We start from the raw sequence: 12248 nt of genomic DNA, 5'->3' as shown, positions 1-12248 counted from the left end.
GTTATTAGCTGGGTGTACCTCTCACTGGAGCACATATTTTCAGTGCACTGTAATCTTAACCTGAATACATTAAACTGAACAAACTGCTATTGAGGAGCACTGAAGTTTACGCTACTACATACTACACCAACTGACAGAGAGTGTGTGTGTGTGTGTGTGTGTGTGTGTGTGTGAATGAATCCATCGCTACATGAAGCTTGGTCCTAAAGCAGTTATAATGAAAAATGATGCTACAGATTCAATACATTCACTTGATATCTTTATTATAATAAAATAAATAAATAAATAAATAAACAATAGAGAGCAAAGATACTTCAACATTATTTATTTATTAAATAAATCCTTCTGTACCTTCTATAAGAAGCTCTTGACCATGACTGCCCAGGAGAGTGCGACTCAGGAAGGGCGCAAAGTCCACAAAGATCTCCCTCAGCAAGGGGGCAACCTTCTCCAGGGCTCGCTCCAGCTTCGCAGTGATACTGAGAGAGAGAGAGAGAGAGAGAGAGAGAGAGATTTATTAGATCTTAAAACACACCACTTCACATCCTGAGATCTCAGGCTTGATCATAAATTACACAACATTATAATAAAGAAAATCAAGATAGATAGATAGATAGATAGATAGATAGATAGATAGATAGATAGATAGATAGATAGATAGATAGATAGATAGATAGATAGATAGATAGATAGATAGGATTAAAGAATTATGCAAAAACAAATAAGAAAAAGAAAGAAAGAAAGAAAGAAAGAAAAAGAAAGAAAGAAAGAAAGAAAGAAAGAAAGAAAGAAAGAAAGAAAGAAAGAAAGAAAGAAAGAAAGAAAGAAAGAAAGAAAGAAAGAAAGAAAGAAACTAAAAAGAAAGACCAGAAATAAAAAAGAAAATTAAAAAAAGAAAATCCAAAGAAAGAAAACAAGAAATAAACAGAAAAAAAGATAATGATAGGGTGGGTACAAGAAAAAAAATGTAACAAACTAACTAACAAAACAGAAGATAAAAACAAGAAACAAAAAAATCAAAATTAATAAAAAATAATTAATAAATTAATAAATAAATAAATAAATAAACTAGAAGGACAAGCTGTAGTTTTGTCTCATTAACATCAAGAGAGAAAATAAATGAGAGACGAGCGAACACAAACTACCTCCCTGTTAAACATTAAATGTAACTATTAATGGATAAAAATATAAAGTAAATTAAAAAATGTCTTTAATAATACAAAGTATTTATAAAAATGTACAAATAAAAATTCTTAGAAAAATATTATATATATTATTTGTAAAATTATTATAAATATGTAAATAAAAATATTACAAAGAATAAATAAAATAATAATAATAATAATAATAATAATAAAAAAAAATGTGTTGTAAATATTGCTGTAATATAAGAAGAATAACCTAGTTTATTAATTTTTATTTTTCTGTAGCTCCCAGGAGTCTACAAACATGGCTGTCCTGGACTACACTTCCCATCTCACGCTCTCATTATAATTCTCACACTCCACTAATTACTGATCTCTCTCTCTCAAACACACACACACACACACACACACATCAGCATATACAGGCTCAATACTCACTTAAACACCTGCAATTTGCATTAAATTTGATTAGAGCGATATATTAATGTCTCTTTTATCACTACAGCAGCTGTAAACAAACAGAAAAATAAATGACATAAATGAATAAAAAGCACTACGACTGGAGACTCCTTCCATGATCCAACAGTGTTTAACAGACATCTAGAAAACGTCAACATATCAACCATTAGACTTTATGTTTGTTAACGATCCTTGGTAATAATCAACAATACACGCTCCTGTCCATGTCTTGTTACTATGGTAACGCTCAGGCTGTAATATAACCCTGTGGCTTGCAGTGATAGAAAACACTGGTGCAGATATAAACACTATTCTGACCAATCAGAGCAGAGAAAACCTGCGTGAATACGTTCGAGTGTCTTATTTATTTCTACGCGAATGAAACTGATGAACGGAGTTAAGCCGCTGCTCAGGTGGGGATTAGTGAAGGTGATGCGCTCGAGAGTGAGTGTCTCTCAGTCGAACACGGGTTAGACATCAGAGCCTCTGCAGCCAGACACCTTCATCATTGACTTCACACTCGCTCTGAGTGCTGCCGGTTACTGCTGCCATGGCAACTGATCTGCCATTCCTAGTGCGGGAGAAGAGCTGAGGAGCGTGTGTGTGTTTGTGTGTGTGTGTGTGTGTGTGTGGAAAGACCCCCAGAGAGAAAAGAGTCTCATACACACACATACACCTTTCCTTCAGACAGTAGCTAGGCTGTGTGATTTCTGTCATGAGAATGGATGGACCCAAGGTCGGAATAGTCTCCACACACACACACACACACACACACACACACATATTTCAGTTATTTTATATTAGCACTTTATAATCCCTGCTTGACAGTTCACACACACACACACACCCGTGCCACCTGAGGTGATGTGTAAGGTGTAGGATGTCTTGTTTGTCGCAACCCCGGCAGCAGTGACAAAAGCAAGCCATGTGATCTTTCACCTGAGCTGGAAACAAAAGAAAACGCTGCTGCATCTGAAAGTGGATAATGATACACACACACACACAAACACACAAACACACACACACACACACATTCTCTCTCTCTCTCTCTCTCTCTCTCTTACACACACACACACAAACACACAAACACACACACACACATAAACACACAAACACACACACACACACATTCTCTCTCTCTCTCTCTCTCTCTCTCTCTTACACACACACACAATCACACATTCTCTCACACATTTTTCCTCTCTCTCTGACACACACACATTCTCTCTCTCTCTCTCTTGCTCTCTCTCTCTCTCTCATACACACACACACACACAAACACGCACACACACTCTTGCACTGACTGCAGTCCCCCTCTGGTGGCAATGCTCCGCTGCTGCATCTTTCTATTTTAGCTATTCAAGCTGACTGTGTGGGCTCACACACACACACACCCACACACACACATACACACACCTACACACACACACACACACACACACACACACACATATAGAAATAAATAAATAAATAAATAAATAAATAAATAAATAAATAAATAAATAAATAAATAAATGAATGAATGAATGAATGAATGAATGAATGAATGAATGAATAAATACACAAGGTTGAAAGTAAGAAAGAAAGAAAGAAAGAAAGAAAGAAAGAAAGAAAGAAAGAAAGAAAGAAAGAAAGAAAGAAAGAATGCAATAAACACTGATTGCACACTGATTGATCTGTACTACGCTTTTTTGAAGGAAGGGAGAAAGGAAGGGAGGAAGGGAGGAAGGAAGGAAGGATGGAAATTAAATAAAATGAAACAGAAGATGGCTGTGAATATTGGAACAGTTATATGAGATATATTTAACTGATTAGATCATTCTCTTGTCATTTACGAACATAAATATGTCTCGTGATGTCGGCCATCTTGAACATCTTTTCCTTATTCAGCGTCAGCTCCTGGTAGCCCCGCCCCTTTTCTTTCCACTTAGTAAGCAAAACTGTGAGCGTTGAGTGCATTTAGTGTCCAAGATTCAACACTTTATTATTTATTTATTTATTTTATTATATATATATATATATATATATATATATATATATATATATATATATATATATATATATACATATATATATATATATATATTTATGGTGGTTTCAGCTGAATAAGTACGTTGCAGTGCACTTCTTCTCGTTGTAATTTTCAGTGTGTTTCAGTGAGAACACACTACAGTACTCACAATACTCACACTACACCCTGACAGTGCACTAGTACGTGATTTGAGATGCAGCTCATAAGTGAATTAAATCATGTTGTCTCAGTCTGGATGTAAGTCCAGAAATCTCTACAGCGCGTACCGATCCGTCTCACCTCATGTTCTCCATGGTATCCTCGGGCATGGGTCCGACCGTCTGCACCGCGGGAAGGTTCTTACTGGTGGCTCCGTTCACGTAGCTGGATGAAGACGAGCAGGAGGAAGCGGTGGGCTCTGTAGCTCCTGGGAGACACAAGACAAAGAACACACACTTTATATGATCTCTATACACTTTAAACACCTTCCTATAGTCTATTCTTGTGTATAGTCTCATGAGATCGGTCAGAAGGTGTTGATTTGTTTTCTCTGACAGCGCTGCGTTCACACTGACATTTACATCAATGATGTCTGGATCCAGAGCGACTTATAGGAGGGTTTTGAAGTCACTAGCAATAAACACAACCTCATACCGGTTCACTAGGACACGGATTTAGAACACTAACAGTGTAAAAACCTCAGTATGAAGATAATACGGCAAGAAAGTTATATGTTTTTATTAATTCACTCGCTCAAATACGTTACGGTTTCCATAGTAACAGCTTACACATGGACTCGGATGGTCTGATACAGTGTACAGAATAAACAAATAAAGACAAAAAAAGTCCAGATTTTTAACAGTAGTAGATATAGTGGGTTTGTTTCAAATATGGTAAGAAATGTTGTCTAACTTTAATAAAAGATCCACGAAAATCCACTTCCCAGAACTCACATGGCCAGAAAGCTTGTCCCTAACCCTAACCCTAACTCTAGCTCACTCAACTTTATTCAGTTACTTCTTGTTAGTTTTCTCTCCTGACATCACCAAGCCTTCTTTCCAGCTCACCTTCTCCGGTTTTGATCGTTCGTCTGTCTTTCCATCTACACGTCTTTTCCTGGTGTTTCCTGTTTGACCCTGTTTGAAGGATCACATGACCCTTATCTCTGTTTCGATCTTTGTTAAAACTCTTGTCCTGCGTTTGTATCTGTCTCGTTTACGACAAAGATAAAAGCAGAGACTGTGAGAGAACACGCTGTAATGGAACTGATAACGGATTGGACAGTTACTGTAACTATAAAAGGCTAAAAAAGTATGAGATCTTTCCTTCATTAATAAAATATAATAATTGTTATTATTATTATATTATTAACAATGATTATATGGAATAATAGTTTAATTACACGGTGCTGAGTTTCTGCGTTATAACAGAGACTATGCTTCACCGCAGTCGATTACGACAACACACATTTATTTGTTTATTTATTTATTTATTTATTGTACTTTTCTTGTAAGACTTGTATTGCTGTCATTTCCTTCAATGGCTAGCTCTCTTAGATTGTCTTATTTCTCTCTCGTACGTCTGAATAAAAGTGTCCGCCGATTGAAAAAAATTGAACTATAACGTAAAAACAAAACCTGATTTAATACCTCGGAATACAATGTACAATATTCACTGGAGAACAAAAAACAAAAACAAACCAAAAAAAATTGACAACTAAATTATCTTTCAAAAGTGTCTTCAGGCTGCCATCAAACCCCAGCGTTTGCCATCAAACGCTGCCCTCTGCAACATATTAGAATATATTTCGGTTCAGGAAACAGCATAAGTACATCAACAACAGTTATCAACCTCCTCCCCATGAGAGCCCTGATCACTGTCTACATTCTTCTCATTTCTGTTCCTGTCAAAGCCTCATCTACGCCGCAGCTCCTCTGGCCCCCAACATGTGATAGATACATCACAGGGATGGACTGTCACCGACTGAAAGCGTGAGCCGCCTCGAGACAGCCGAGGACGGGAACTCTATTACGCAGCCGTCACTCGGCTTGGCAGAGACAGCCGTCCCTCGTTGACGTTAGGAGACGTAACGTCTCATGGATCCATCCTGGAGCAGACTCTGGTCAGATCCGAAATCGATTCCTCGCACTTTCTCTTGTGCAAGAGATGAGGGGTTTAGCTAGGTGTCAGGAAACTGGTCCCAAGTTTAGTTTGATGCAATTAGACATTTAGAAATGACACCAGATGAATGTAAAGTTCCTCAAATGATCTCCATAAAGAAAATCCTTAACTTCACTTCATACACGGACTAAAGAACGGACTACGCAGTGCTACTGAGATCAAGAATCCGTGGGATAATTTGCTAGATTCAAACTCAATAGATAATGATGTGACACAAGCCTGGTGTGTGTTGTTGCCCTAATGAACAGACTACACAATGGTTATTTGGACGTATTTTACGATTAATCAGAGCAAAGTACTGAACTCAGGGAAAATATCAACCAACTCTGCAGCTGGACGAGAGAAAAAAAATATCTACAGACATGCACAGGTCACTTAAAATAATAACTCTCTCCTAATATATTGTACTCTTAACCTTCGCCTTCCCTCAGTTCTTTTAAAAGCTGCTAATCCGCTCTTCTTCATTACAACCTTATTGACGGATCCAGCTAATAATCTTCATTTAAAATCAACTAGCTAACCTTATCACAGGATTTCATGATCGCAGAAATATATGCAAAATCAAGCAAACTCTCTGATATTTGGTATTCTGAGCCTGGAGTCTATCCCAGGGGACTCAGGGGCACATGGCGGGGGACACCCCGGACACGGGGCCGACATATTGCAGGGCACAATCGCACACATGCTCTCACACTCATTCACACGCTAGAGATAATTTAGAGATAGTAATCGGCCTACAGAGCATGTCTTTGGAAGGGGGAGGAAAGCGGAGAACCTGGAGAAAACCCCTGGAGCACTGGGAGATCATGCAAACTCACAGGAATCACACCCCCAACCCTAGAAATGTGAAATAAACTATTATTATTATTATTATTATTATTATTATTATTATTATTATTATTATTATTATTGGTAATATTTATTTTATTTTATTTTATTTTATTTTTTAAGGTGGGTCTGGCTCATTTTTGTTCCTTTAGGGATATAATTATATCCACTTTAATGTCTACATTCCTGTCTTTGACACTGATGAAAGATTTCACCTGGATATATAGCGGATTAAAAGTCCTGAAATTAAAAACTGAGATTATCTTTAAGCAAGTCTTGATGTAAATATGGACACTAGGCCCCTGTCCACCGGTGCTGTTGCTGTCCAGTGATCTCACTATGGCAGTGAACAGAGACCTCTAGTGGACAGAAATAATCTTTAAGCCTGTATCTCATTTCCTGAGCATGAGCCGGACTCCACTCTACTCAAGATTCAGCTCAAGTGGCTCTTATTAAGGTCACAGAGAAAATTTGTCTGTGAGGTGAGGAGATGATTGTGTGACACCGATTGTTTACCCGTTGTGTTGATCATGCTTTTAGGTGTAGCAGAAGCCGCTGTGAAGATGTTGGGAGTGCTTCCCGAGCTCGCCATGGAGGAACCGGAGGTGACCACAGTGTTGACCGCCATGCTTCCGGCTGGAGGCTTCTTAGCCGGGACCACCACACTCCTGACAGAGAGAGAGAGAGAGAGAATGAGAGAGAGTGAGAGAGATAGACAGAGAGACAGACAGAGAGTGAGAAAGAGAGAGAGAGCCAATCAGACAATCAGACAGACACAGACAAACATCGAGACAGGCAGAGAGTGAGAGAAATAGACAAACAGACAGACAGAAAGTGAGAAAGAGAGAGAGAGACAGGCAGAGAGACAGACAGAGAGTGAAAGACAGAGAGAGACAGACAGAGAGACAGGTAGAGAGACAGACAGGAAAAGAAAGAGACAGACAGACAGACAGAAAGTGAGAAAGAGAGACCGAGAGAGAGAGAGAGAGAGAGAGACAGACAGACAGACAGACAGGTAGAAAAAGAGAGTGAGAGAGAGACAAAGAGAGAACAGGATTAGATCTGTAATCACAACTATGTGTATATAAAGCATACACTAATTATCTATCTATCTATCTATCTATCTATCTATCTATCTATCTATCTATCTATCTATCTATTTTACTTATGATATTTGATTCTTTCTGTAACTGGCTACAGACTCATACATCTATATCTAACATTAGATAGATAGACAGACAGACAGACAGACAGACAGACAGACAGACAGACAGACAGATAGACAGACAGACAGACAGATAGATAGATAGATAGATAGATAGATAGATAGATAGATAGATAGATAGATAGATAGATAGATAGATAGATAGATAGATAGATCCCAAAATGTTAGTTCCTGTTTTGGAGGTGCCACAACTTTTTCTGGAAAGGTTCAAATCGGCCATAGCAATCATCTGAACTTCTCTTGCTATTATAATACACCCCTTGTTCTATTTAACATTAAATATCCATAAAATCTCATTTTATTCGCTCATTGTTTCGAAAGAATATTTGTGTAGAGTTTAATCCTGATGTACATCTGGTTTTGATTCTTGCCTTTTTATTATTTAATCCTACTGGTTACCAGAGTTTTGGCATCAGGGGCTTACTTTGGTCTCAATATGCAGGGCTTCCTGAATATGAGTAAAAAATAAATAAATAAAAAAATTAAAAAATACAATGTAAATATGAATAAATAAAATGTCATAAAGAAATATAATAATAATCCACTGCATAATAATTCTTCTTATTATTATATTTTATATTATTATTGTGTATATTTGTATTATCACACTGAATGTAAATAATAATAATAATAATAATAATAATAATAATAATAATAATATATTTATTAAAATATAATTATTAGGGCTGTCAAAATTAATGCGTTAATAACGCGTAAACGCAAATTCATTTTAACTTGAAAAGTATTCATTCAAGGTACATTTCGAATGGATAAAAATGTGCAATTAAGTTGGGATTAATCACGAGTTAACTCATGACAATCATGCAATTAATCGCGATCAAATATTTTAATCGATTGACAGCCCTAATAATTATATTATTATTAATCTTATATTAATAAATAATATCTTATATTATCTTATCTTATATTATAAATAATCTTAAAAAATATTAATTATTATTATTATTTATTTTATTATTATTATTTCAACCATTTCCGCAGGCCAAATCCAATTTATTAGTTATTTTTGCTTGATGACATTTTTGGTGTTGTCTCCTGGCTCCAGTGTGATGTAAATGTCACGGATGTTTGTATGAAGTTTCTCTGTTTGCAGGCTGAGCGCACTGATAGAGATGTCAGGTGATGTTTATATGATGGTGCCCAGACCCAGAGGATCAGGAGCAGACGTGGATGAAGAGTAAACATCCTGGCCTCCTGCACGCATGTGCGTGTGAGAGAGACAGAGTGTGTATATGTGTGTATCGGTGTGTGTATGTGTGGCAATGCTAAACTGCTTCCTTCTTAAACCTCAGCGAACCACATTACACCAAACAAAACGTCAAAGCCAGAAAGCTAGCCTGTAACGCCTGGTACAGCCACGGCACTGTTTGTGTTTGGATTCCTGCAGGGACAAAGCGTGGTGCAAAAGTATTGGAAATCCCAAACCTGTTTATTGCTCTTAAAACCTGCTTATTAGTACACTAGACTTTTAAAGTTAGGTCTATTACATTCAAACTGGTTGTTTGCAATGTAGAACACCTTTACAAATCATTTTAAACATTAGTTAGTACATCAATAGTGACTTACAGGGTTTTAGTGAGGTATAAAATAGTCAATGAGCAAACGTATGGCTGAAAATATACAGCACTGTGGATTTCAGCTGCAAAATCTAGTCTAGATTTCTTTAATGTTACAGTCTGTCTTTAATCCCTGTACTCAAAATCTCTTGAAATTCTAAACAAATCCTCTTAAACTGTCTATATATTTTAGGTAAGTACACATATTTTATAACTACATGTATTGTAGTTGTATGTTTTGGGACATTTGACCTCTTAAAATTAATTTTAGTTAAATAATTATAGAATTATTATTTCATAAAGATAATTTAATAGTCTATATTATTATTATTATTATTATTATTATTATTATTATAACTTCATGTATTGTAGTTTTATATATTGGGACATTAGACATCTTTAAAATTAATTTTAGGTATATAATTATAGAAGTATTATTCTATAAAGATAATTTAATAGTCTTTATTATTATTATTATTATTATTATTATTATTTATTTTATTATTAATGGAATTATTATATTTCCATGTAATGTGATTATTAAAAATTAATCCAAAATGATTTTCATCACTACTTGGAAAGTGTGTGTGTGTGTGTGTGTGTATATATAAGTTTATGTTGTACAGTTGTTACATATGTGCATGTCATATGTCCAGTCTGCAGCCCAATCAAATGGTGCACAATAATATAATATAATATAATATAATATAATATAATATAATATAATATATAATTAAATATTAAATGACACACAGCAAAATGTATTTTGTGGTTTTATTATTATTATTATGATTATTATTATTATTATTATTATTATTATTATTATTATTTTATTATTTTTTTTATTATTATTTTTTTTTTATCTGTGGTTTTATTATTAAATAAAAAAATGTTCCCACAAACTCCTCTGACAAATTTAGTGGATTAATTTGTACACTGGTCATATTTTATTTTCAGAAATAAAGAAAAGCGTAAAGTTCTCGGTAACTGTAACTGCTTCGGCTAAACCGTTCCATCACACCGCGCTGATGTTCAACACACACAACACTCTGCAGGAGCAAATCATATTAAACTCCCTCTCTCTAAATATAGCCTCTAAACAACTTAACTTATTACAGAAATCTAAAACTGCTTTTAATTTGCTTAAAAGACAAAAATGTGGCATAATTCCCCTCTTCATATTCTACTCATCTTTATACGGAAATCACATGGCTCTCACGAGGACCAGACGGGGGACGGTCAGGAGTTAGAGCTAAACTCTTGACCCAGTTCTGACCCGTGACGGGATTAAGTCCAGCTTGTTGTTTACACGGGTCGGTATGAGGTGTGTGTTGTGTGTGTTTTGCTCTTTGTGTGTCTGTGTGATGGAGCACAGGTCCAGCTGAACTGTCACTCGCTAAGCCTGTGTGTGTGTGTGTGTGTGTTTGTGAACAGGACAGACAGTGTACAGAGAGCAGACTCTCTCTCTCTCTCTCTCTCCCTCTCCAACACACACACATACACACACACACACACACAAATGCCACTTGCTCTGTTTTTCCATTCTCCATCCTCACGTTTCCTGTTTTAAATATGACCTTGACACACAAAGGTCTGACACACACTGCAAGCTATGTACACTATGTACACTTTTATTTAAGCATCGCTCTAAATAATTCAAATTATATAAATAAATCCAAAGAAAGTTATGGCCGCTTTAACCCAAACAAACTAGAAATGTGTAAGTCTTGTCAAAACCATGCAAACACACACACACACACACACACACAGTATTTATTGTAGCTCCAAATCTAAAACAAATCCTTTTATTTCTTCCGTCTCCGGACTGAAACGTCTGAGGCTTTCCTTTTAACATTCCTCATATTCATCCACGATATTTTACATTCGGATATCTGTGTTTTGCAAACCAGCACCACAAAAGTGATCGCTGTGATTTATTTCCCTAAACGCATTCCCTGTTTATTCTACATCCCCGGCTTCCAGCAGGTACTTGACAGCCAGAGCTGATAATATTGGAGCGGTGTAATAAAATATGTACACGTTTTCATGAATTATCCATTAGCTAAGAGCTCATGAATGATGTATTTGACCCAACACATATTTTATTAATAGGATTTTCTTAATTGAGTTGCTTTGAATAAAGCAAGGATTAATCTCCGGATGAATATTAATAAACCCCCTGAAGTTGACGTCGATGGTTTGTTCCATTGGTTTGATATGAAACGGGACGATTTTACAGCCACATATTAATTCCAGGATCTTTTCTTAAAATAAAATCGAAAAAGAGCTAGATCAGATAGAAATTAGTAACGAAGCTTAATTGTGGCGTATTTGAATAATGTATCTGCGCATTGATTTAATCTCCAATCAGGGAAGGGCTCGGAGCTTGGCTTTGATTCGGATTTGTCATGCTCGAAGCCCCAGCTGCAACTCCTGCTTCCAGGGTATTGAAGACTAATTGAAAAATGCACCTTCAGGAAAGTTCCAGAAAGACACCGAGCCGCCCCCCATCGGCCCTGCCGCGTTTTTTTTTTGATGTTGTCACTCCAGATCTATTGTGTTTCTGACAGACAATCGAAGCAGCCTGTCGGCGGCTGGCAGCTCATTTCAGTGGCAGGTGGCAAACAATTAGACACAGCAATTTGGGCCGCGGCGGATGACATTAAAGCGTGCCGGCCTCGAGTAGTACATCGTGGCTATGTACGACAGCCCGTGCGAAAGCATTTCAAAAATAATACACTTTGCTGCGGCGACTCATTTCATCCTGTCAGCCTTCATTAAAGGACTGAGGGCTGAGCGGGACAGGAGGGGACGAGCCGAGG

General features: G+C 36.6%; 1 protein-coding gene across 2 annotated transcripts in view; it reads right to left on the bottom strand.

Moving 5' to 3' along the window:
- The window catches only part of nbeab (neurobeachin b), a 451655-nt gene that overhangs the window by 204052 nt on the left and 235355 nt on the right, over positions 1-12248 (bottom strand). For both annotated transcript variants that reach the window (XM_058413684.1, XM_058413683.1), the window contains 3 exons: positions 7141-7292; positions 3916-4042; positions 352-479 (listed from right to left, as the gene is read on the bottom strand). In XM_058413684.1, the coding sequence (XP_058269667.1) occupies positions 352-479; positions 3916-4042; positions 7141-7292 (407 nt within the window). The remainder of the gene's footprint in view (positions 1-351; positions 480-3915; positions 4043-7140; positions 7293-12248) is intronic.

This window comes from Hemibagrus wyckioides, linkage group LG17 (assembly GCF_019097595.1).
Source record: "Hemibagrus wyckioides isolate EC202008001 linkage group LG17, SWU_Hwy_1.0, whole genome shotgun sequence".
NCBI lineage: Eukaryota > Metazoa > Chordata > Actinopteri > Siluriformes > Bagridae > Hemibagrus > Hemibagrus wyckioides.
This window is presented reverse-complemented; position numbering and strand designations above follow the sequence as displayed.